The sequence below is a fragment of the Eulemur rufifrons genome, chromosome 2 (genome assembly GCF_041146395.1).
Source record: "Eulemur rufifrons isolate Redbay chromosome 2, OSU_ERuf_1, whole genome shotgun sequence".
In the NCBI taxonomy this organism is placed as follows: domain Eukaryota; kingdom Metazoa; phylum Chordata; class Mammalia; order Primates; family Lemuridae; genus Eulemur; species Eulemur rufifrons.
Window position 1 is genome coordinate 49,682,604 of NC_090984.1, and position 26,761 is coordinate 49,709,364.

A 26,761-nucleotide genomic window follows, 5' to 3' on the forward strand; every position below is an offset into this window, starting at 1 on the left:
TATCAATGTGTAAGATGGCAGAGTAAAGCAGACTATTAATATTTGGTTCTCCAATGGTACTGTACCACCAGTAATGAAAACAAGGTGGGGGAGGGCATGCACAAGGTAAAAAGGATGGGATATTCCTAAAGTTAGTAAACTAGTCATGTATTTTTATGCTTTTTAAAAGTCCATAATCATGAAAATTCCAATCAGATCCAAAGATTTAAAAAAATCCAGCTAAACAGTGCAAAAATTAACCGAGATTTAGAAGATATATTTTTTAAAGTCTATTCAAATGAAATATCTTAAGTGATACCTATTAACTAAACCAAACATTTTGCAGACACTTCCCCCCCACCACACACACAACACATACCCCCTCACAAATACACATCTAGCATTCACAAAACTAGATTCTGATTCAGTTTTCAGCCAGTATACAACTCAGGAATAACTAATTAGCCTTAGAGAGAATGCTGGAAATTACAATCTTACCTTCGATTCAAAGGAAACAAAGAGAACACCATCCACATCTTCCAGATCAGGCTTCACATCTGGAAAGGTACTCCCAGGGCCTACAGGGGTGTTCTTTGTAGCACTTAAAGACTTTCCTGTGTTTTTAGGTGGTCGTCCTGCCTTAGAGAGTTTCAATTTCCGTGGCCTTCCTCTTTTTCCAGGGACATTTGGAGGGGCATTCTGATTAACATTCACAGCCTTCGGTGCTGCTGCAATCTTTAGCATAGTTGTTCTCTTTCTGCCCAAGTCCTCTTTTTCTGAAAGTGAGTCCCCAGTTGAATCTTTTGAACTGTCAAGTATTCTTTCAGTGTTAATGCTGTCAGATATATCAGGATATTTCCATTGAGGCTCTTTAAGTAAGGGATATTTTTGTACCACTCTGAGATCTGGTGAATGTCTTCTAAGACCATTTTCTGATTCCTTGCCTAAGCAGAAGCCAGTCCCACTGGAATTTTCAATGTACGTAGGCAAATATTCTAATTCTGCCAACATAGAAGATTTATCCTTTCGAGATGTGGAAAGCATATTATCAGGCAGCTCAGAAATCTTCACTGTGCTTTTGGTGACAGCACAAGGCTCCAGATAGACTACTGGCATCTTTCCACTGTCTAATTTGAACATTTTTGCTTTAGCAACACCTGATGGGCTGCTTGGTAGCCATTTAGAACACAGATGGTCAGCTTCTAGGTTATCAACTTTATTGTGCCTCTTTAGTTGTTTCTCTAGTATGGGATCATCATCACTGTTTGAGTATACGTCCGTCTCTTCATCTGAATCTTCCTGTTTCACAGTGACCCCTTCTGGGCATTCACCAACTTCATAGTCATAATCATCCAGAGGTTCCTCTTTAATGACAACATTAAAGCTTCCATTTGGGTCTAATGGTGAGACTACATGGGAGCCATCTTCAAAATTGTTGGCAACAAGACTGGAGAGACAGGGAAAGAGGGATAAAAAATATAAAACTATCCATAAACAAGATTTGAAGAGGAAAAAAAAAAAAGATTTTTAGAAACCATAGCCAGGCACGGTGGCTCACACCTGTAATCCTAGCACTCTGGGAGGCCAAGGCGAGAGGATCACTTAAGCTCAGGAGTTCGACACCAGCCTGAGCAAGAGCGAGACTCCGTCTCTACAAAAAGTAGAAAAAATTAGGCAGGCATGATGGCACGAGCCTATAGTCCCAGCTACTCAGGAGGCTGAGGCAGGAGGTTTGCTCGAGTCTGAGGTTGCAGTGAGCTACAATGAAGCCACTGTATTCTAGCCAGGGCGACAGAGTGAGACTCTGTCTTGAAAAAAAGAAAAAGAAAAAAAAAAAGAAAAAAAAGAAACCAAGTAAATAACATAGCAGATTTCATGAGCCATTCCTCAAAAGCACTTGTATTTATAACCTAAAAAGATTCTCAAAAGCAGTTTATCTATGTAACACTTTTATATTTTGTGAAGTTTTCACAAAAAACATACAAAATATCATGAAATCAAAATGCAGGGTATGTTATAAATTTGTTTATTTTATGCATTTTTCCAATGGACTTACAATTTTGAAAGTCAGCTGGCACTGACCCAAAATCAAACTATGAAAATCCATACACTGATTAACAACCCAGTAAAACAAATGTATTTCCATCACAACTAAGAATTGCAATAAACAAGAAAAGGCTTTAAAACTGCCAGCTCATTTTTTCCTTTGTATTTGAGATAAAATTCATGTAACATAAAACCTAACATCTTAACCAATTTAAGGTATACAATTCAGTGATTTTTAGTATATTCACAATATTGTTCCCTGATAATTTTTCAACTTTAAAATTGAAAAACTCACTCTGAAAGTAAGGAATCCACCACTAATTCTTCCAAAATAAAAGGGTATAGTAGCTGAAGGCAGTTGACTCCCATATATTGTGTATAATTCATTAAAAAAAAACACTATACACATCTAGTTTTCCCCTCTTCTAATTAGCCATTGAAAGCATAAAAACCGTATCAATGTACCTTGAGGATATGGTAGGACTAAAGAATTAGGTTAATTATCTAAGATTCCACATAAAGTAGCACAGCTGGAATTAGAATTCTTAGAAATTCCAAAACTTTTCATCTCTGCACTTCTAATTTTTCCCCCCAAAATATCCATGCAAGTCAGCGTATTAACAAAGAAAAGCAAGATGAAAACTGTTTTGAGAAAAACTATACAAACCCACAACACATATTCACTAACAAATACTATATAACAAAGTAGGATTGTAGACTTTTTTTTTTTCCATTTCAAAGTCTATCACTGAAAATAGCATTCGTGCAACTGAAATATTTTGGTCAGTCACTTTTTAAAAAGTTAAGTCGGGGCCGGGCGCGGGTGGCTCAGGCCTGTAATCCTAGCACTGTGGGAGGCCGAGGTGGGCGGATCGTTTGAGCTCAGGAGTTCGAGACCAGCCTGAGCAAGAGCGAGACCCCATCTCTACTAAAAATAGAAAGAAATTATATGGACAACTAAAAATATATATAGAAAAAATTAGCCGGACATGGTGGCAGATGCCTGTAGTCCCAGGTACTCGGGAGGCTGAGGCAGAAGGATCGCTTGAGCCCAGGAGTTTGAGGTTGCTGTGAGCTAGGCTAATGCCATGGCACTCTAGCCAGGGCAAAAGAGCAAGACTCTGTCTCAAAAAAAAAAAAAAAGAAAGAAAGAGAGGGAGGGAGGGAGGGAGGGAGGGAGGGAAAGGAAGGGAAGGGAAAGGAAAGGAAAGGAAAGGAAAGGAATGGAATGGAATGGAATGATATGGACAGCTAAAAATATATATAGAAAAAATTAGCCGGGCATGGTGGCACATGCCTGTAGTCCCAGCTACTGGGAGGCTGAGACAGGAGGATCCCTTGAGCTCAGGAGTTTGAGGTTGCTGTGAGCTAGGCTGATGCCACGGCACTCTAGCCAGGGCAACATGTCTCAAAAAAAAAATTGTAAAAAAAAAAGGTTAAGTCGGTGAGTTTCCATTAGTAATGAGAAATACCTCATAGCAGACCAACCTTCCTCCATTTAGAACTAGAAAAGCTAGGCTTCAAAGTTTTCTTCCCCCAAGATATTTTTTTAAATCTATTTGAAGACAAAAAAGCCAGGAAAGCAGTGATGATTTGGGGGGCCAAAACATAAACAAGGACAATTTAATTAGATACCCAATAATTTAGGCACTGTCATTATACATCCACTACACCTTTATTACTGAAGTTATCTTCCTAAAATATTAAACTATATTTTACTTTCCTGTTCAAAAGCATTTCAAAGGTTTCTGAAACTAAAGAAAAAAGTATAAATATCCTGGGGTGCTTTTCAAAGCCCAATATAATCTATTTTCAGCCCTTTCAGCCACACCTTTACCTGCGTTATACTCCATGATCCAACCACACATAAAACTTTATTTTCATGTCTCAGTCCAATAAAATACATTTCTAACACCAATCCATCATTAATGAAGCACCGATTTTTTTCACTACTTGCTAGCATAATTAAAGTCACTGTATTTATAAAACTTTATCTCAAATATGCGCAAGCAACCCTTACATGAATTTATAGTTACTTGTTCCTCTTCCAATTTACTTAAGATCTTAAACTTACTCAAAAATCCTTCAATGGAGTACTTTCACCTCCAGTTAGAATGTGGAAGATCACAAAAGACCATCGCTTCTGCCCTAACAATGAGAAAACACTAGATAAATTATTTTTAAAAGCCACTGAAAACCTCTGAACGTAAATAAGTCTAAATGAACTGAATTCCAGAGGGAACAGCCTTCTCTGGGTGACCAGAGAGTGCTACTGATTTCAATCCTGAGTAGCAGTTGGCACTGCCTTAAGATAAAGTGAGAAGAGAAAAAAGCAGCTATAGTCAGAGGATCTTTGCGGAAACACAGAGAAACCAGCCAAACTTTTAATGCCTGAGCATGGGCATACTAGAATCTGGAGGAACCCAAACTTAAAACTAGTCTTCTGGCCAGGCAAGGTAGCTCATGCCTGTAATCCCAGCACTTTGAGAAGCCGAGGCAGGAGGATAGCTTGAGGCCAGGAGTTCAAGACCAGCCTGACAACATGGCAAGAACCTATCTCTAAAAAAAAAAAAATAATAATAATAATTAAGTTTTTTGTTTTTTTTTTTTAAACTAGTCCTCCCTGCCACCCAATTATCACTTCCGTAGAACAAGCAGCAGTGCTGCAGGAAGCCTGGGCTGAAAAGAGAGAACCTATAGTCTCCCAGTGCTTAGGTTGCAAGGTTGCCAGAGATAGGAGCCCAATCACACTCATAATAGCTGAAACCAGAGTCAGCTGAAATTTACTAACATGGTAATAAGCCACTTGAAATCACCTAGACTGAAGAACAGAGAAAAACAAAGCGTGTCAGAGATCTGTGAGACAACATCAAATGACCTAACGCACCAGTAACTGCACTTCCAAAGTAGAGGACAAGGTAGAGAAATATTCGAAGAGAGACAGGACAAAGTAGAGAAATATCTGAAGAGAGAATGAACAAAAATCTAACAAAAGTGAATGATTTTAACCCACAGATACAAGACACGCAGCCAACAACGAGGACAAATACAAAAAGGAAAATCATACCTAGGCACATCAAGGTAAGGCTGCAGAAAATTAAAGATCAAGAGAAAAACCTTGAAAGCAGCAAAAGAAAAAAGACATATTACACTATAGAAATAACAGTGAGAACAGACTGACTAACTCATTAGAAACTATGTAAGTCAGAAGACAATAGACTTGATCCATCATAAAGTAGTGAAAGAAAAAAATTCCCAACCTATACCTACCAAAAAGAACCCTTTAAAATTAAAGATGTCTTCAGACAGCTGAGAGAATTCAAACTACAAAAAACACTACCTTCTAAAATCACAAATAAGACAAGGATATATCGGCTCTTGCCACTTCAACTCAATTGTACTAGAGAGTCTACCAGGATGGATGATTAAGCAAGAAAAAGAAATAAAAAGCAACCAGACAGTAAAGGAAGAAGCAAAATTATCTCTTCACAGATAACATCCTGTACATGAAAAATACTAAAGAATCCACTAAAAAACTATTAGAACTAATAAATGAGTTTGGCAAGACTGCAAGGTCCAACAGCAATACACACACACACACACACACACACACATAAAACTACTTCTACACACTAACAATAAATACTGAAAATTAAATTAAGCTGGGCGTGATGGCTCACGCCTGTAATCCTAGCATTCTGGGAGGCCAAAGCAGGAGGATCACTTGAGCTCAGGAGTTCAAGACCAGCCTGAGCAGGAGCAAGAACCAGTCTCTACCCAAAAAAATTAGAAAAACTAGCCAGGTGTGGTGGCCCCAGCCTAAAGTCCCTGCTACTCAGGAGGTTGAGGCAGGAGGATCACTTGAGCCCAGGAGTTTGAGGTTTTGATTAGCTGTGATGATGCCACTGTATTCTACTGGGGCAAAAGAGTGAGACTTTGTCTCAAAAAAAAAAAAGAGAGAGAGAGAGAGAGAGAAACAATTCCATTTATAATAGCATCAATAATAAAAAAATATTTAGGAATAAATTTAAACAAAGTAAGACTCGTACATGGAAAACTATAAAACACAGTTGAAACAAACTAAAGATCTAAATAAACGGAAAAATATCCCATGTTTATGGACTAGAAGACTTAATATTGTTTTGGGGGAGGTTTATTTGTTTGTTTGAGACAAAGTCTCACTCTGTCTCTCTGGCTGGAGTGCTGTGATCAAGCTAGCTTACAGCAACCTCAAAATCTTGGGCTCAAGTGATCCTCCTGCCTCAGTTAATTTTTCTATTTTTAGTATAGACAGGTCTGTCTCTTACTCAGGCTGGTCTCAAACTCCTGAGCTCAAGCGATCCCCCCACCTCGGCCTCCCAGAGAGCCAGGATTACAGGCGTGAGCCACACACCCACCCTTAATATTGTTAAAATACCAATAATCTCTAAAGTGATCTACAGATTCAATGCAATCCCTACCCAAATGCCACTGGGAATTTTCTGTAAAAATTAACAAGCTGATCCTAAAATTCATATGAAAATGCAAGGGACCCACCAATACAATCTTTTGTTGTTGTTTAAAAGAGACAGGGTCTTGCTCTGTCACCCCAATTGGAGTACAGTGGCACAATCATAGCTCACTGCAGCCCTGAACTCCTGGGCTCAAGTGACCCTTCTGCCTCAGCCTCCCAAGTAGCTGACATCACAGGCGTGCACCACCACACCTGGCTAATTTTTTTTAACATCTTTTTTAGAGATGGGGTCTCACTGTGTTGCCCACTCCTGTCTCAAAAACCTGGACTTAAGAAATCATCCCACCTCAGCCTCCCATGTTGCTGGGATTACAGGTCAGAGCCATCACACTTGGCTCAAAACAACCCTGCACAAAGTTCTTAGAGGTCTCACACTTCCCAACCTGAACCTATTACAAAGCTACAGTAAAATTTACCTGATAATCCTTTATACGATATTATATCCAACAACTGTACAATACTTGCATCCTTTAAGTATACATGAAATATCAACCACAACAGACCACATGCTAGATAATAAAACAAACCCTTGATAATTTCCAAAGGTTTTAAGTCATATGTTCTTTCACAACAAGAAATCAAACTACAAATCAGTAGCAAACATCAACACAACATATCAAAATTTGTAGAATGCACCTAAAGTGGTGCTCAAAGACAAATTTATAGATTTACATATGCACATTAAAGGTCTAAAATCAATTATCTAAGTCAGGAATTGATACATATTTTTTGTCAAGGGCTAAATTTTAGGCTTTGCAGTCCATACAGTCTCTGTTGCAATTACTCAACTCTGGCACTACAGCACAAAAGACGACATAGACAATATATAACAAATAAGCATGGCTGTGTTCCAATAAATGGACACTGAAATTTGAATTCTATATAATTTTCACATGTCATAAAATACTATTCTTCGTTTGTTTTTCCCCTGATTTAAAAATGTAAAAACCATTCTTAGCTTGCAAGACAAGAAAAATCAGGTGGTAGGCCAGATATGGTCTGCAGGTCTTAGCCTGCCCACTCCTGATCTAAGACAGGCAAATTAAACCAAAAGAAAAGTAGAAGGAAGGAGAGAAACAAGAGAGCAAAATCAATGAAATACAAAACAATAGAGAAGTTCAATTCATAGTTTGAAACCTGCCCCCCAAAAATACTCTGTAGGTTTACTGATGAATTCTATCAAACACATAATGAAAAAAATATCAGTTCTGCACACACCTGGAGAATACAGAGATTGGAACACTTGAGCAACTTGTTTTATGAGGGAAGCATAACCCTAATACCAACACATCAGAAATAAAACTACAAATATCCCTGATGAATTTAGGTGCAAGAATCCTCAATAAAACATTAGCAAATAGAATCCTGCATTCCCTCAGGATACATCAGTGGTTGAAAAAAAAAAAAATCCTGCAATATTAAAAAGGATGATGTTATCATAACCAGGGAGTGTTTAGCCCAAGAGTACAAGAAGCCTGGTATAATAAAAGCATCCCACCTCCCCACTAATCAATCAATGTTAATTCACCATATTAACAAAACAAAGGAGGGGAAACAGGACCACTCAATAGATAGAAGAAAAAATCATTTCATACAATACTCACTCTTAACTCTCAGGAAATTAGGGAATAGAAGCAAAGTTTCTCAATGTGATAAAGGGCACTACAACAAAAAACTACACCCAATGTCATAATATCCAATAAGAAATATTGAATAGATAATTTTCTCTAAGATCAGGAAACATAAATGACCACACACCTACAGCCCCAGCTACCTGGGAGAGTGAGGCAAGAGAATCACTTGAGCCCAGGAGTTTGAGGTTGCTATGATCATGCCACTGCACTCTAGCCTGAGCGACAGTGAGACCTCGTCTCTTTAAAAAAAAAAAAAAAAAAAAAAAGGACAGGGAATGCTAGAGCACCTGGATATCTGTATGGAAAAATATGAACCTTGACCCTTCACATCATACACAAAAATTAATTCAAGATGGATCAGACTGGCCGGGCGCGGTGGCTCACGCCTGTAATCCTAGCACTCTGGGAGGCCGAGGTGGGCGGATCGTTTGAGCTCAGGAGTTCGAGACCAGCCTGAGCAAGAGTGAGACCCCATCTCTACTAAAAATAGAAAGAAGTTATATGGACAGTTAAAAATATATATAGAAAAAATTAGCCGGGCATGGTGGCACATGCCTGTAGTCCCAGCTACTCGGGAGGCTGAGACAGGAGGATCCCTTGAGCTCAGGAGTTTGAGGTTGCTGTGAGCTAGGCTAACGCCACGGCACTCACTCTAGCCTGGGCAACAGAGTGAGACTCTGTCTCAAAAAAAAAAAAAAAAAAAAAAACATGGATCAGACTTCAACATGAAAGCTAAAACAACTTTCCCCTTTCAAAAACTTCACTTAAATGGTGAAAATAGCTCTTTATCAGTTTGGTTTTCTTTTTTTTAACAGCTTTACTGTATAAGTTACATAACATAAAAGTCACCCTTTTTAATTGTCACCTCTCTTTTTATAAATTTATAGTTCCGCAGCCATTACCACAATCCAGTTTCCCTTTATCTATTTTTGTTTGTTTCTTTGTTTTTGAGACAGGGTCTTGCTCTCCCAGGTTAGAGTACCGTGGCATCATCACATCATAGCTCACTACAACCTCAAATTCTTGGGCTCAAGTGACCCCCCTGCCTGAACCTCCAGAGTTAACTGGGACTACAGGTGTTCACCACCCACCAGCTAATTTTTCTGTTTTCTGTGGAGATGAGGTCTACTTTTGCTCAGGCTGGTCTCAAATTCCTGGCCTCAAGGGCTCCTCTCTCGTCTGCCTCCCCAAGTGCTAGGATTCATTACAGGCACAAGCACCGTGCTCGCCCAGCCCCATTTATCTGTTTTTAAAGGTTGAGCAAACTAAAGAAAAGCCACAAGCCAATCAATTTCCATCACTGAGCCCTCTCTTTTCCCTTTCCAATTATCTCAATTCTTATGTATATTGCATACAAACACTGTATCATCAGTAATTTAAAATTCACCCCGTGATAGTTTTCTCATTAGCTTCACACTTCAAAACATAACTTCCAAAATGTAGAAAAAAATCTTTATTTTTCTTTTCATTTAGCACATGACCTGCATTTTGTTTATAGTAGCTGAGAACCTCATGAAGCTAGATCTTGGCTACTACCGAAGTAACTGCTTTCACATCTTCCTGCGGAATTAAACTTAAATTAGAAAGACTCTCAGAAAGGATTTCTTCTATCTTCCAACAAAAACATTATACATAATGCATGAAATTTTGTTTTGGTGGAAGAATTTTACAAACAATTCTTAAGTTTCATTCTTCCAAGAAGTCTCCTCTATCCAAACAAATTAGGTGAAAGGATACCTAAGCAAAAGTGTGGGCAACACCAATGAATTATAGACATCAGCTAATTTAAAGCAAAGAATTACTTTGTTGTTGGCAGTATGTAATTAGTGCAATAAATAACCCTATATGCTAATATGTGACAATACCAGCCACTCTGAAACATATTAAGAAAGCTTTAAGTGCTACTGATAAACTCAATCAACATTTGCTGAATGCCCAGTAATGACAGACTTTTTTGGGGGCACAACAGGGATTACCCAGCACTTTGGGACGCTGAAGCAGGAGGATAACTTGAGGCCAGGAGTTCAAAACCAGTCTGGGCAACACAGCAAGGCCCCTGTCTCTACAAAAAAATTTAAAAATTAGCTAGGCGTGGTGGCTGTAATTCTAGCTACTTGGGATGCTGAGGCAAGAGGATCACTTAAGCCCAGTAGTTGAAGACTACAGTGGGCTATGATCACACCACTGCACTCTAGTCTGGGTGACAGAGCAAGACCCTGTTTCTAAAATTTAATTTAATTAAATTAAATAAATATTTTAAAAAATTAACTATAATCAAGAGACAAAGTTATAAATACATCAAAGTAGGTAAGAAACAACAATGACTAGGTTTAAAAAAAAGCCTTAACACAGTGGTGCAATATGGTAGGACCAGTCAGGCAGTTACTATTATAAAGCTATACTAATTTTTTTTTTTTTTTTTTTTTGAGACAGTCTCACTCTGTTGCCCGGGCTAGAGTGCCATGGCGTCAGCCTAGCTCACAGCAACCTCAAAGTCCTGGGCTCAAGCAATCCTCCTACCTCAGCTTCCCAAGTAGCTGGGACTACAGGCATGCGCCACCATGCCTGGCTAATTTTTCTATATATATTTTTAGCTGTCCATATAATTTCTTTCTATTTTTAGTAGAGACGGGGGTCTCGCTCTTGCTCAGGCTGGTCTCGAACTCTTGACCTCGAGCAGTCCTCCCGCCTCAGCCTCCCAGAGTGCTAGGATTACAGGTGTGAGCCACCGCGCCCAGCCAAAGCTATACTAATTAAAACAAAGTGGTTTTGGCCTTAAGGGTAGACAAACTGATCAAGGGGGGAAAAAGTAGTGTCCAAGAACAGACACACATATACAATCACACTGAATGACCCCAATGGCCAATAAGTATACAAAAAGGTACTCAATTCTACTAATCATTAGAAAAATACGAAAGAATAAAAAAAACCAACCACTGCCAGTTTACACACACACACACACACACACACACACACACAAATACTCAGTTAAGGCCGGGCGCGGTGGCTCACGCCTGTAATCCTAGCACTCTGGGAGGCCGAGGCGGGTGGATTGCTCAAGGTCAGGAGTTCGAGACCAGCCTGAGCGAGACCCCGTCTCTACTAAATATAGAAAGACATTATATGGACACCTAAAAATCTATATAGAAAAAATTAGCCGGGCATAGTGGCGCATGCCTGTAGTCCCAGCTACTCGGGAGGCTGAGGCAGTAGGATCGCTTGAGCCCAGGAGTTTGAGGTTGCTGTGAGCTAAGCTGACGCCACGGCACTCACTCTAGCCTGGGCAACAAAGTGAGACTCTGTCTCAACAAAAAAAAAAAAAAAAAAAAAAAAAAAACAAATACTCAGTTAATAAGCAAATTCAGCAACGTTAAAGGACACAAAAACCAATGCACAAAAATCAGTTGTATTTCTATATACTGAGCAAGACGCAATACAAAATAGCAATGGGAAACACAAACAGAAAGCTTAAAAAAGCCATTCAATGTATTAATAGCACCAAAAAGAATAAAATACTCAGGAATAAATTTAACTACAGAAATGAAACACTTTTACATTGAAAACTACAAAAGCATTACTGAAAGAAATTAAAGACAAACCCTAAAACACGGAAAGATACCCCATGTGTTCATAAATTGTAAAACTAGCCAAAGCAATGTATAAATTTGACATAATCTTTATAAAAATCCCTATAGCATTTCTGCAGAAGTAGAAAAACTAACACTGAAATTCATATACACAGAATCTCAAGCGAACCCCAAATAGCAAAAACAATTTTGAAAAATAAGAAGAAAGTTGATGGACTAACACTGCTCACTTTCAAAATTCACAGTAATCAAAACAGTATGAAATGGGCGAAGTGCCTTACACCTGTAATCCCAGCTACTTGGGAGGCTGAAGCGGGAGGATCGCTTGAGGCCAGGAGTTCAAGATCAGCCTGGACAACATAGCGAGACCCCATCTCTTAAAAGGAAAGAAAAAAGAAAAATATTAGCCAGGCATGGTGGCACACACCTATAGTTCCAGCTACTGAGGAGGCTGAAGTGGGAGGATTGCTTGAGCCCAGGAGTTTCTGGCTGCAGTGAACTATGATCATGCCACTGCACTCCAGCAACCTGGGTGACAAAGTGAGATTCCCCTCTCTTAAAAAAAGAAAAGCAAAAACAGTGTGGTGTATGGCATTAAGACATATAAACCAATAGAACAGAACAGAGCCCAGAAATAAATCCTCACATAAATAACAATTGATTTTCAACAGGTGCAAAGACCATTCGATAGGGAAAGGACAGTCTTCAACAAATGGTGCGGCCGGGCACAGTGACTCACGCCTGTAATCCTAGCACTCTGGGAGGCTGAGGCGAGTGGATCGCTGGAGCTCAGGAGTTCGAGACCAGCCTGAGCAAGAGCGAGACCCCGTCTCTACTAAAAATAGAAAGAAATTATCTGGCCAACTAAAAATATATGCAGAAAAAATTAGCCGGACATGGTGGCAGATGCCTGCAGTCTCAGGTACTCAGGAGGCTGAGGCAGGAGGATGGCTTGAGCCCAGGAGTTTGAGGTTTCTGTGAGCTAGGCTAACGCCATGGCACTCTAGCCAGGGCAAAAGAGCAAGAGTCTGTCTCAAAAAAAAAAAAAAAAAAAAGAAAGAAAGAAAGAAGAAAAGAAAAGAAAAGAAATTATATGGACAGCTAGAAATACATATAGAAAAAAATGAGCTGGGCATGGTGGCGCATGCCTGTAGTCCCAGCTACTCAGGAGGCTGAGGCAGAAGGATTGCTTGAGCCCAGGAGTTTGAGGTTGCTGTGAGCCAGGCCGATGCCACGGCACTCTAGCCCGGGCAACAAGCAAGATTCTGTCTCAAAAAAAAAACAAACAAACAAAAAAAAGAAACACAAATGGTGCAGGGAAAACTGGATACATGTACGCAAAAGAATGAAGTTGAACTCTTACCTTATACCATTAATAAAAATACTCAGGCCGGGCGCGGTGGCTCACGCCTGTAATCCTAGCACTCTGGGAGGCCGAGGTGGGCGGATTGTTTGAGCTCAGGAGTTCGAGACCAGCCTGAGCAAGAGTGAGACCCCATCTCTACTAAAAATAGAAAGAAATTATATGGACAGCTAAAAATATATATAGAAAAAAAAATTAGCCGGGCATGGTGGCACATGCCTGTAGTCCCAGCTACTCGGGAGGCTGAGACAGGAGGATCGCTTGAGCTCAGGAGTTTGAGGTTGCTGTGAGCTAGGCTGACGCCACGGCACTCACTCTAGCCTGGGCAACAGAGTGAGACTCTGTCTCAAAAAAAAAAAAAAAAAAAAAAAAAATTACTCAAAATGGATCAAAGACCTAAATTTAAGAACTAAAACTATAAAACTGGCAGTAGGAGGGAAACATAAGGGAAAATTCTTACAACCTTGGATTTAGCAATGATTTCTTAAGTATGACACCAAAAGCACAGGCAACAGAAGAAAAACTAGAAAAATTGTACTTCCTCAAACTTTAAAATTTTTATTCATTAAGAGACATTCTCATAAAGGTGAAAGACAACCCACAGAATGAGATAACATAGTTACAAATTATTTATCTAATGGAGTAATACCAAAAATATATAAAGAACTCCCACATCTCAACAACAAAATAACAACCCAATTTTAAAATGGACAAAAGACTTGAACATTTCTCCCTATACAAATGGACAGTAAGCACTTGAAAAGACCACTAAATAACATCCTTGATCATTAGGGAAATGCAAATCAAAACCCACATTGAGATACCACTTTACTCCCATTAAGATGGCTACCATGACCCCCCCCCAAAAAAAAAAACAAAAAACAAAATCCACAGAAAATAACAAGTGTTAGTCATGATGTAGAGATATTAGAAAACTTGTGCACTGTTGATAGGAATTTAAAATGCTGTACCCACTACAGAAAACAGTATAGTGGTCTCTCAAAAAATAAAAACTAGAATTATCAAAAATAGGAAAGGGGAAGGGGAAGGGGAAAGGGAAGGGGAAGGGGAAAGGGAAGGGGAAAGGGAAGGAGAAGGGGAAGGGGAAGAAAAAGGCAGGGCAAAGTTGCTCACACCTGCAATCCCAGCACTTTGGGAGGCTGAGGCAGGAGGATTTCTTGAGGCCAGGAGTTCAAGTTTGAGAATTATCATACAATCCAGTAATTCCACTTCTGGGTATCTGAAAGTAGAGTCTCAAAGAAGTATTTGTATGCCCACATTCATAGCACCATTATTCACAACAGCAAAAAGGTAGAAGCTACCCAAGTATCCATCAACAGATAAATGGGTAAAAGACAAGGCCAAAGAGATCAGCAAGCGTCCTTTAAGTGTAATGGAAAGTCATAAGAATTATTAAGAGGGGAGTGACATAATCTGATTCATAATTTTCAAAGATCACTGATGGGCTATAGGGAAAAAAGAAAAGCAGCTCGCAAACCAGTTATATGTCATGCAGTAGGACTGGTGTTTTGGACTACAACACCAGCAACAAAGACAGTACAAAAATTACAATAGTAGGCTCATACACTATGGATAGGGATATAAATAGTGGGAACCTTTTAGAATGTAATTTAGCAATTAATCAAAACTTAAAATCTGTGTACCCTTTGACCTAGGCAATTCCACTCCTAAGATTTGATCACTGTATTTGCAAAAGTGAAACATGCATAGGGAATTTTACTGAAGTATTATTTGTAATAGCTAAAAAACGGAAACAATCTCAAGGTCCATCAACACAGGACTAAATCTATCTTATGGATACTAATGCAGCCCTTTAAAAATGCCTGACATAGGATGTACAATGTTAAGGAAGCAGGATTCTCTACGGAAGAAAATCTGTTTTTGCAAAACTATTCATATATGTCTAATTTTGACCACTTGTAAATTAATTCTTTTTTTTTCTATTAAGCCAGAGTGGTTCTTCTATAATAATGTCACTCTCGCTTACTTGCATTGTAATGTGCTTGCTTGGGGGGAAAAAATACATGCTCCAGAAATTCTAGGTGCACCCATGGCAGTGTGCAATCAACTAATTAAATGGAAAAATATCGGAAAACTATGGCACACATGGAAAAGCTAAACGATCTGTGAATCTTTAGGTTGGAATTATACAGAATGTAAGATCCATGATGCAGGGATTTGTTTTGTTTGGTGCCTAGAAAACTACCTGAAACTAGAAGGTGTTTAGTCATATTTGGTGAATAACTGAATAAAGGAGAACAGAAATCTTAAAGGGTTATAATTTTTTTCCAAATGTTTGAAGGACAGGCACATAAAAGAGGGTATGAATTAATTCCACTCTCTACAACTTTTTTAAAAAAGAAGAGAATAAAGATACCAAAAAGAGGAGGGCAAAAATATAAATTTCAACTTACAGGAAATAAGCAGCCATCCATTAATGTAATTAGCTGCCTCAAAAGATAGTGAGACAAGAATAGCTAATAGGAACTCTCATACATTGTTGGCGTTAGTGTAAAGTGGTATAATCATTTTGAAAAATTCTGGCAGTATCTTCTAAAACTAAAAGTATGTCTACTACATGACTCAGTAATTCTACTCCTAGATATATAATAAACAGAGATTAGTGCATATGTCCACAGAAAGACGTGTACAAGAATGTTCATAGCTTTATTCGTAATAGTAAAAAAACTAGAAAACAATCCAAATGTCCATAAAAAGAGAATGATTTAACAGGAGAATAGTTCGTGGAGGGAGGCAAAAATAATGTAGAGGTTTCCAATTTGAATGACTATGATAGTTAATACAAAAGAAAGGCAGGTTTTAAGGTTTAAAAAAAATTCAGTTGGAGTTGGCTACAACAATTAACATCGTAGGTAAAATTCTGGGAGTTTTATTTTGACCTAGAGGTCTAAAACTAAGAAAACAGACAAATACAAGCTAAAGATATTATTAGCTTTAAAAATAATTAATGTTACATGGAAGAAGAGGTCAAAGTCATAGATAAGACTACAAGAAATAACCATTATTTAATAAATAGCTGAATATATTACAAGGAGTCAGTGAGGATGATTGAAAGGAAAAATCTCAAGAGTTAGGAGAATCATGTGAAAGGTCTGGTAGAAGCCAAGGAAGAAAAAACAAGAGTTTAAAGTAGGAGAAAATGGTCAAACAATAACAAATGGAGCAAACAAAGCCTGAATAAAGATTAGTGCATTCACCAATGAAGAATCCATTGATAACATTAGCTAAAAACAAAGTAGAACAACAAAGCAATTATATTTCAGGGATTTAATAGAATATGGAAAATGAATAAGTAAAATTATATAAATACATAAGTTTTTTAAACCCTTAAGTTGGAGGCTGGCAAATTTTTTCTGTAAAGGGATAGATAGTAAATATCTTAGGCTTTACAAGCAGCATATCGTCTCTGTCATATATTCTCATATATATACAAAAGTATGCTGTAAGTCAGTTTTGGCCAAATCCTGTCTTAAAATAATTTCTGCTCCCAAATCAAGCATTTGGAGACAAAGTTTACATAAAGCTATATATCACTTTTCACACATAAAGATAATGCTATTTCTTGGAGCATGCTTCAAGTTGGTTTTTTCCCTTCAGTGACAGAGATATTTTGCATTAGTGAACCTGAACCATACTCTTTTTTCAAAAGGCCACTGAATTTTGGGGGGGGGGGGGAAGTCTCTCTCTGTTGCCCAGGCATGAGAGCAGTGGCATCATCATAGCTCAATACAACCTCAAACTCCTGGGCTCAAGCGATTTTCCTGCCTCAGCCTCCAGAGTAGCTTGAACCATTCTCTTGATCCATTAAAAATCAAAAGCTCAACCATATGTAATCCAAATAGCTACTGTCTATTACAAAAAATACATCTGACCCTTTCAGTAACAAACTACTTCATACCCTAGCCTCCAAAGGAATTTTAATGAAAAATTTTCCATCATCCAAGGGTAGCTTAAAATGTTTTGCATAACAAGGGTAAAAATACTATAATTGGTAGTCAACTACTTAAATTTTTAAAATTGCACTGGGTAATGAAGAAGATTAAGCTGTGGCTGGAGAATCAAGTATTAAAGATGGTACCCACTAGTGACAACTAAAGAAAACCACAGTGGTTAAGTATAAATTGAAAAAAACTTCCCCCTTAACAAAAAACCCTGTATGCTGAGTAGCATTCACACTCCTGCAACAATGCTTAGAAAGAGCAAAGCACTAACTTGCCCACCCAGGGGTGGGAAACCTTAGGCCTCAAGGTCATATGTGGCCCTCCAGATCCCCAAGTGCAGCCCCTCGACCGAATTCAAACTTCACAGAACAAATCTCTTTATTAAAATGATTAATTCTGTAAAATCTGGATACAGTCAAAAGGCCACACTCAAGGATCCAGAAAGCCACATGCGGCCCAAAGGCTGCAGGTTCCCCAAGACAATGCGAACTCCAGAGCATGGGAATTCCTAACTCAAAAAATAGTAGCTGTTAATGGAATACAAATTAAGTAAGTAAAGAAAGGCAAACGAAGGTATTGCTAAACTTGGTTCTAACATTCAAAAAAAGGCAAGTTCAAATAAAAAGAACAGCATTATTCACACTAATCAAGATATGGAAACACTAAAAGAGTCTGTCGATTAATGAAGAAAGAAAACATAATATATTCAGTTGTCCCTTGGTATCCATGGGGGATTGGTTCCAGGACCTCCCACAAACACCAAAATCTAAGGATGCTCAAGTCCCTGATGTAAAATGGTGTAGCATTTGCATATAACCTACACACATCCACACGTATACTTTAAATCATCTCTAGATTATCTATAATACCTAATACAATGTAAATGCTATTAGTTATTGTACCATATTGTTTAGGGAATGACAAGAAAAGAAGTCTGTGTATGTTCAGTACAGACACAATTTCTTTCCCCAAATGTTTCCCCTCCAAGATTGGCTGAATCCATGGATGTGGAATCCTCAGATGTGTAAGGCTGACTGCATATTTTTGAAATGGAATATTACTCTACCTTTAAAAAGGAAATTGTGCCAGTTGTGACAACATAGGTAAGCCTAAAGGATATTACCCTAAGTGAAATAAAATAAACAAGACACAGAAAGACAAATACTGCAAAGTATTCATAAAAGTAGAGAATAGTAATGGTAGCTGCCAGAGGGTGGGGGAAATGGGAAGTTGTTGGTAAGAGAGGTTCAGTTATGCAGGATGAATTTTTTAATAAAGAAACAGTAATCGTGCTATTTTAACAAGTAATAATCATCAGCTTCCTTTTTAGTTGGACAATTTATGGATTAGAATGTTCATAGGGCAGTAAATTCAAAAATATTAGATATAAATAAGTTACTTTGAATCCATTTTGTGCCTCATTTAGATTAAGTTTTGTTTCAGTTATGGATTTGGGGTTATTTCTTTTCCCTTCCTTACAGTTGGCCCTCCCTATCTCCTGGTTCTGCATCTGCAAATGATAAGGGCCAATAAAGGGACTGGGGCATTCTCAAAGGATTCTGGAACCAATCCCCCTTGGATACAGAGGTCTGACTGTAATCATGAGTTGACTATACATATGCACGGGTTCCTCATCTGTGGATTCAACCAACCACAGATCCAAAATATTTGGGGGGTGGGGGGAGGATTCTACAAAGTTCCAAAAAAGCAAAACTTGAATTTGCTGTACACCAACTCCTATGCTGAGTCCATGCAAATGAAGTGATGTGCAAGCACTGTATTAGGTATTGTAAGAGATGATTTAAAGAGGACGTGCATAGATTATACACAAATATCACAACACTTTATATCAGGGACTTGAGTATTGTCAAATTTTAGTATCCTCAGGTGGTCCCGGAACCAATCCCCCAGAGACCCCAGGAACATTTTAAATACAAATGAATATAAGATCCCCATTCTGATAAGTTATCCAATTTGCCTACAATTATGGATCCTGAACCCAACTGATATCCATTATAGAAAAATGATCTGTCACTTCACAGAATGTAAAAGTAGTTGTGGCATATTTTATAGCAGCTTATGTTTATCAATATCTATAATATTCCACAGAACCAATGTGTTAAATCCAGAACCTGGCCCATCTCAATCTTCCTTTCATCTCTAAGAACATAAGAACTATCACCTACCTTTCAGAAACCTCTTGCTTCAATTGAGGAAATTCAAGTGCTGAATCATTATCCATGAAACCAAGAAAGTCTCTTTTTATGTTAAGAGAAGTCTTCTCCAAACCCTTGCCTGAAGTTTCATGACCCCTTGATATAGGATCCAAATCACCTGGCTGTATCTCTGACCCTTCACCTTCTGTAAGGCGGACTCGATGACCAGGAGAATTGGGAACACTATTCCCTTCTTGGTCAGAGCTGTTCTTTTGTTTTCCATCTCTCTGGGGCTTACTGTTCAGCCCATCATCCCGAAAACCTTTAGCAAATGGATTGTAATCTATTTTCAACTGGGTAATCTCAATGTTCTGATAAGCTGTTACTGCAAAGAATTCAGTCTGTGGGAAGGTGAAAGTATGGACACCAGGGCCATTTAATTGTATCACTTCTGTAGCCTTTTCTGCAGGCACCAAATGAAGCCTCGGCAAGTAGCGATGCATAGAGTGCAAGATGATATGCCCTTCTTGGTCCAGTGTATTGTTGGTAAGTTTGAGTTTATAGAAAGATACTGGTTGATGCATCCAATAATGACCTGTGGAAGGAGATTCTGGATGAATAAAAACCCTCCCCAAAACATGAGGCTCAGCCTTCCCACTGGGTTCCCACCAACGACCATTCCACTTATAACGATGGTTATCCACAGGAGATATATCCATCACAAGGATATACTTCAAATTGGAATCTAAACCTGTTATCCAATAACGACAGTAAGGAAACATGCGTCTTCCTTGCTTGGTCAGAATCATCTCTGTGCTTCGATGATAGAACTCATTCCACATACTATTGTTATCGAGGGTGACAGTGATTCCTCCCACAGTACAATCAGCTGGAAGGCAAATCTTCCCTTTAGATTTTCCTGGCGATGACACACTACTAGCCAAAGCACAGGCATCACGATTAGTAACCAAAATTCCTTGATCAGATTTGCCATTTCCTGGTTGTTTTAAGATGACAAAGAAGGTGGGTGCTGCTCCTGCCACTGTCCCACCATCTTGATTAGCCAATATAATCTGTTTCTCCTCCATGATTCCAGTGGGGAACTCAGCAGTAAGATAACTGTAGTCACCACATAGTCACAATGGCCTTCCCAACCTGAAAAAACAAGTGAAAAACAAACAAAAACAAAAAATAAACAAAAAAACCTTTACTCAAGTGAATATTTTGCTAACAAAAACACAAAAATGATTACATCATCCCTTAAATTTGTCTAAGATTTTGCTTCTGCCCTCCTTTCTTTCTTTTTTTTTTTTTTTTTTTGAGGCAGTGTTTTGTGCTGTCGCCCAGGCTAGAGTGCAATGGCATTATCACAGCAGTAATTCCTAGGCTCAAGCAATCCTACTTCAGCCTCCCAAGTAGCTGGGACTACAGGTGCACATCACCATGCTTGGCTGATTTTTCTACTTTTTGTAGAGACAGGGTGTCTCACTCTTGCTCGGGAGTCTGGTCTTAAACTTCTGGCCTCAGGCAACCGTATCGTCTCAGCCTCCCAAAGTGCTAGGAATACAGGCATGAGCCACCACACCCAGATTCTGCCCTTCTTTCAATCACTGTAAGAATATTCATTTTGGAATATCTGATCATTTTCTAAAAGTCCGTTTTAATCTACTTATTTAAATTGCTCTTATCTCAGCCCTCCAACAATTCACTATAAATACTATAATCTCAAACAAAAAGGAAACAAAAGTATATATTCATTTTAGAAAAACTATTTAAAAGTATACAAACTTAAGGAAATAAATTGGAAGGTTACGCATTTTAAAAGGATCCCAACACTTTATGATTAATTTGCCAGAAGATTCCTTGACACAGCAAGTTCTCCTGTGATGGATTAAAAAAAAAAAAAGAACAAAAAGAAAGAAATTTCCCTTTCTGTTCCAAAGAGTTAACAGTACAGAATTAGCTCTTTACATGGTACTGTCATGGTTTCATAACTAAGTAAAAAGCTATCTTAATTTGCTAGTACATACATTTAAAGAAGCCATGACAAATCACTGGAATGTACTAGTGATTTTTTTAAAAAAATCACTTATTTAATATACTGAAAAAATTCCAGATGGATCTAATATTTAATTTTTTTAATTGTTAAAGAAATCCTGAAATAAGTTTTTTGATAAGACATAAAAGCTACAACCAATATGACAAAAATCTTTGATAAACATTATGTAATTTTTTTAAATCTGGCAAAAAAAATTTAAGCGACATTAAAAAGCAAATGACAAACCAGGAAAAGTTATTTGTAACTTCTATCATAAAGAACTCTTTTCCCTAATATTACAAGGATTCTACAAATCAATGACCAAATATCAAATTCATCCTGAGATATTGTTTTTTACTTATCAGATTAGCAATAATCAAAGCTTGGTAGAGGTGTTAGAAAAGGTGTAAGTCAACCAGCATTCTCACCTAACCAGTTGCTGGGAATATAAAATGACAGAATTTCTATGATACAGAGCAACTTGAAAATATCAAAAGTACAAATGAGTATATCCTATAACAAAGTAGTTCTTCCAGGACTTTATCTTAAATACACATACCTGTGATAAATGATATATACCAGATTATACCCTGCATTACCATTTGTAACAGCAACAGACTTCACGGTTGGGGGTGCATGCATTGGGGAGTCCATCAGTGGAAATCCGTTAAACAATGATGGTACTCCATAAACTGCAATATAATGCAGGCATGAAAGAATGAATAAACTTTATGGATGCATATAAAAAATACCTACAGGATATATTAAGGGTAAAATGTTCAGAAGAGTTGTACATTACGTCACCTTCTTGTACATATTTGCTCGACATAGACTTATCTCTGGAAAGATGGGAATGAACTGGTAGTATTGGTTATATCCAAGGAAAACTGGGTAACCTGGAAAACAGACACCCTTTGATACTTTCTAAATTTTGTACCTTGTGAAAATACAGCCTTCAAAAAGTAAGTTAAAAATTAGTTAATTCTTAAAAGTTATAAAGAAAAAATCCACATATATTGTATGATTCCATTTATATGAAATTTCTGAGTACAAAAATATAGTTAGAATGAACAATATGTGATAGCACAACAAAGTGACTATAATCAACAATACGTTAGGGTACACTTTAAAATAACTAAAACAGGAGAACTAGAATGTTCCTAATACAAATGATAAATGCCTGAGGTGATGTACACTCCAATTACCCTGATTTGATTAATTCACATTATACGCCTATATCAAAACATCACATGTACCTTGTAAAGATATACAACTATTATGTATGCATAATTTAAATTTTTTTTAATTTAAAAAACTTCTTTAAAAAAGAAATGTCTAATAGGCAAATGTATAGAGACAGAAAGTAGATTAGTGGTTTCCAGGGGAGTAGGCAGTATAATTGGGACTGTTAATGGGCATGGGGTTTCTTTTTGGTATATACCTTAAAATGATCAATTTTATGTTATATAATTTATATTCTAATAAAAAGTTCTGAAGAAATCTCAGACTGTTAAATTCAATTGAACTGATCTGCTAAATTAAAGCTATCACCCCTAGTTTTTACGCAAAAAGGAAGATGCTATATCCTGTGTAAGTGGGTCAGCATTTAATCAAATTTAGTCATTTACTGGTCTTCATTAAAATTAAAACATCTAATTTTACCTGCCATCAGAGCTACTGATGAGCAGCTGAAGCACCTGATATGAATTTTACCTCTTCTTACAAGACTGGCCATACAACCTTGTGTGGCCAAGGTTTTCCTCAGATATAACAACAACAAAAATGGTCCAAAGCTCAAATTATTTGTTAGCCTGAGGATAGTAAACATTTTAAAAAATCAGTATTTGCCCGTGCACGGTGGCTTACACCTATAATTCTAGCATTCTGGGAGTCTGAGGCAGGAGGATCGAGTGAGGTCAGGAGTTCAAGACCAGCCTGAGCAAGAGTGAGATCCTGTCTCTACTAAAAACAAAAAATTAGCTGGGTGTGGTGGAATATGCCTGCAGTCCCAGCTACTGGGGAGGCTAAGGCAGGAGGGTCGCCTGAGCCCAGGAGTTTGAGGATGCTGGGAGCTAGGCTGATGCCATGGTACTCTAGCCCAGTCCACAGAGTGAGACTCTGTCTCAAAAATAAAATGAAAAATAAAGACTTAAAATGGGTTGGCTATTGTTTCCCATTATGACTAGAGATAAAAATAGAAACCCACTTCCTAACACTAAAGCACTAATATCCAGGAAAGGTGTTGGGGGTGGGGGGGAATCTCTCCTCTGATTTGGAGTTTATTTTATTTTATTTTATTTTTGAGACATGGTCTCACTCTGTTGCCTGGACTGCAGTGCCGTGGAGTCAGCATAGCTCACAGCAACCTCAAACTCCTGGGCTCAAGTGATCCTTTGCCTCAGCCTCCCCAGCTGGGACTATAGGCATGTGCCACCATGCCCGGTTAATTTTTTCTATATATTTTTAGTTGTCTGGCTAATTTATTTCTATTTTTAATAGAGATGGGGTCTCGCTCTTGCTCAGGCTGGTCTCGAACTCCTGACCTCAAGTGATCCTCCCGCCTGAGCCTCCCAGAGTGCTAGGATTACAGGCGTGAGCCACCACGCCCGGCCTTGGACTTTATTTTTAAAAGACAGATAAAATTTAGGATGATTCTTTTCAAAGCTGCCTCAGGCTTTGACCTAAGAAGTTCACTGGTTTTCTAAAACTAACACACTTAGGTAATACTGTTGCTGCCGAACCACCCTATCAGAAATTGACAGAACAAAATTAGACTAGAAATCACAAATAAGGTGACTCTGTAAACTAATAAAACTTAGAGAACTCACAAAAACTAATACCTCTACAACTGTGTACAACTCGAACAATGCAAACTCCTCATCTTGTATTTATTTATCCATAAAGTTTAAAGTTTTCTTACAAACCATTTTTGTGAGGAAGTATGCAAAACATTCTGCAATACATTTAAATATGACTAAGAAGGCAAAGAAGTACATGAAAAAAATTTTTTAGTTATCCCAAAGCTATAAAATATACAAAACAGTTGAGAATTTCTTGAACATTATCTTCTATACTAAAATCTTGGTTTTCAGATCATTACAGGTAAAGCCAGGGCAGAGAAGTTTTAACCAATGCTTTAAAAATCACTATCTTCTGGCTGGGCGCAGTGGGTCACTGCAATCCCAGCACTCTGGAAGGCCTAGGCAGGAGGATCACTTGAGGCTAGGAGTTCAAGACCAGCAATGGCAACATAGTGAGACCTCATCTCTACAACAAAAAAAAAAAAAAGAAAAATTAGCTGGGTGTGGTGGTGCACACCTATAGTCCTAGCTACTTGGAAGGCCAAGCCAAGAGCATCACTTGAGTCCCCCAGCAACAGAATGAGACCTTGTCTCCACGAGAAAAAAAAAAAAAAAACCCACAAAAATCATTATCGTGTAAAGATTAATTTATGAAATATCAAAGATCCAATTGGCAGCAATCTAGTTTAAGGAAAAATTATGACTGCACTTGAAGTAAATTTTACACTAATTTTATATATACACATCTTGAGTTTTTCCTTTTCCCTAAGCAAAAAAAACTAAGTGCCAAAAAGTCAGATTGCCCAATTTCAACTTTGTACACAGGCATTTAATATAAGATGCACATGAAGAACAGGAACAAGAACTTTCAGACTTAATATTTGTACAAGGTCCTCAAAAAAAAAAAAAAAAAAACTCCGCCAATCAAGTTAATTCATTAGTTGATGAAAATGCATAAAATCAAAGACCTAATTTATGACCAAAACCTTCTCTATCTTGAGCCATGATTGCTACTGGTTTAAGAATAAAAAATTGAATTCTTATTCCACATCAATGTAAACACAGATTCCAATCCACTATAAGCATATGCCTATGCTTTGGGGCTACTGTATGAATTTTCTAATCAAAGAACAGTCAATGCAGGCCAGTCAGCTAATTCAGACACACAAAGACCACTTGAAAGTCTTAGACAACCTTAAGCAAACTGCAAAAAAATGTACTTTAGAAAGGGTTAGGTTACTCATGATGAAATAAATCTCTTTCTAGTCAGATTCTAAAAATACTCTATTTGATGCAATAAAAGCTTTAACTAAAACCAGTTCTGGTACACAAATATACCTTAACATTCAAAAAATTTCAGTTCAGCTTTTCAACATCAAGCACTTATCCAGATAAAATAACTATAATAAAGAGCCAAGAAAATAAGTTTTGTTGTAGAGGGGAAAATACACCAAGTAACACACTGAAATGTCACACCAGAAGACACACACACACACAGCACACACAAGCTTTCACAGAGAATATTTTCAGGTAAATAACGTGGCAAGTTCCATAAATTGTTACAATTTCAGAGTCCCTGTTCTAAATGTCTTTTCACCACTGATCTCTGTAGGAAATGTTTACTTAACTAAAGCAATAACTATTCGCGAAATACACTAGTTAATTTACTAGGTAATTTACTGATTTAAGGATTTATGTACTGTATCAAATAAATTTGCACCAAATCAAAATTCCAAATCTGTATCATTAGTTTAAAAATACAAACATTCAGCCCCGGTGTAGTGGTTCAGGCCTGTAATCCTAGCACTTTGGGAGGCTGAGGCTGGAGCATCACTTGAGGCCAGGAGTTTGAGATTAACCTGAACAACATACCAAGACCCCATCCCTATAGTCCCAGCTACTTGGGTGGCCAAGGTAGGAGGACCAGGACTTTGAGGTTGCAGTAAGTTACGATAATACCACTGCACTCTAGCTCCAGCAACCAAGAAGAGACCCTGTCTCAAAAAATATATACATACACAAATATTCAAATGCTGGTCAACACATTCTGAAATGTTTCCCAAGTTGCTAAAAATAACCACAACCCAGGGAAAAAATAAAAATAACAACAACTTTTCATAAAATACATACATTACTGTATGACAAGCACCAAAATGTTAGTTATTCCTTAATATAATCCCTCACTAGAAGGATATGGTTAAGTTAAATTACGTTTTGAAACTCAAATTTCAAGAGAATGGATTCACTCAAATTTGAGTGTTTACCAATATACAATGGGCCCAGAAATTTTAAATGTCTTAAAAATACAATGTGGATATAAATATAATAAGAAAATGACACCAAAAAAGTGGCAAAGACAGTAAAATAGCCAACTACTTTCTTAAATTTGACTTTCTTGATTTCACTAATTAAACGGTACTTAGCATTTATTAATACGCACTCACTTCATAACGGACAATATCCTAGGCATTTTATTGTCACAACTCACAGATTAAATTTCAAAACATTATCTGAAGTAACAGATTTTAAGGCATAGAAGTGCACTTGCCTAAGTACTACTTCTTTCTCTCCCCAAATAACCATTTGTTATTGCTGGCTTCAGAAGTATTTTCTAGAAATGGGCACTTAACTACAGCTCAGGGGTAGCAAAGCTCTTAGGTC

General features: G+C 37.8%; 1 protein-coding gene across 4 annotated transcripts in view; it reads right to left on the bottom strand.

Annotated features, from left to right (window-relative positions):
• MGA (MAX dimerization protein MGA) overlaps positions 1-26,761 on the bottom strand; it is an 81,603-nt gene that overhangs the window by 52,976 nt on the left and 1,866 nt on the right. For all 4 annotated transcript variants that reach the window (XM_069484507.1, XM_069484498.1, XM_069484488.1 and 1 more), the window contains exons 2-3: positions 19,292-20,416; positions 478-1,426 (exon numbers count right to left, since the gene is read on the bottom strand). In XM_069484507.1, the coding sequence (XP_069340608.1) occupies positions 478-1,426; positions 19,292-20,349 (2,007 nt within the window). In that variant the 5' untranslated portion in view covers positions 20,350-20,416. The remainder of the gene's footprint in view (positions 1-477; positions 1,427-19,291; positions 20,417-26,761) is intronic.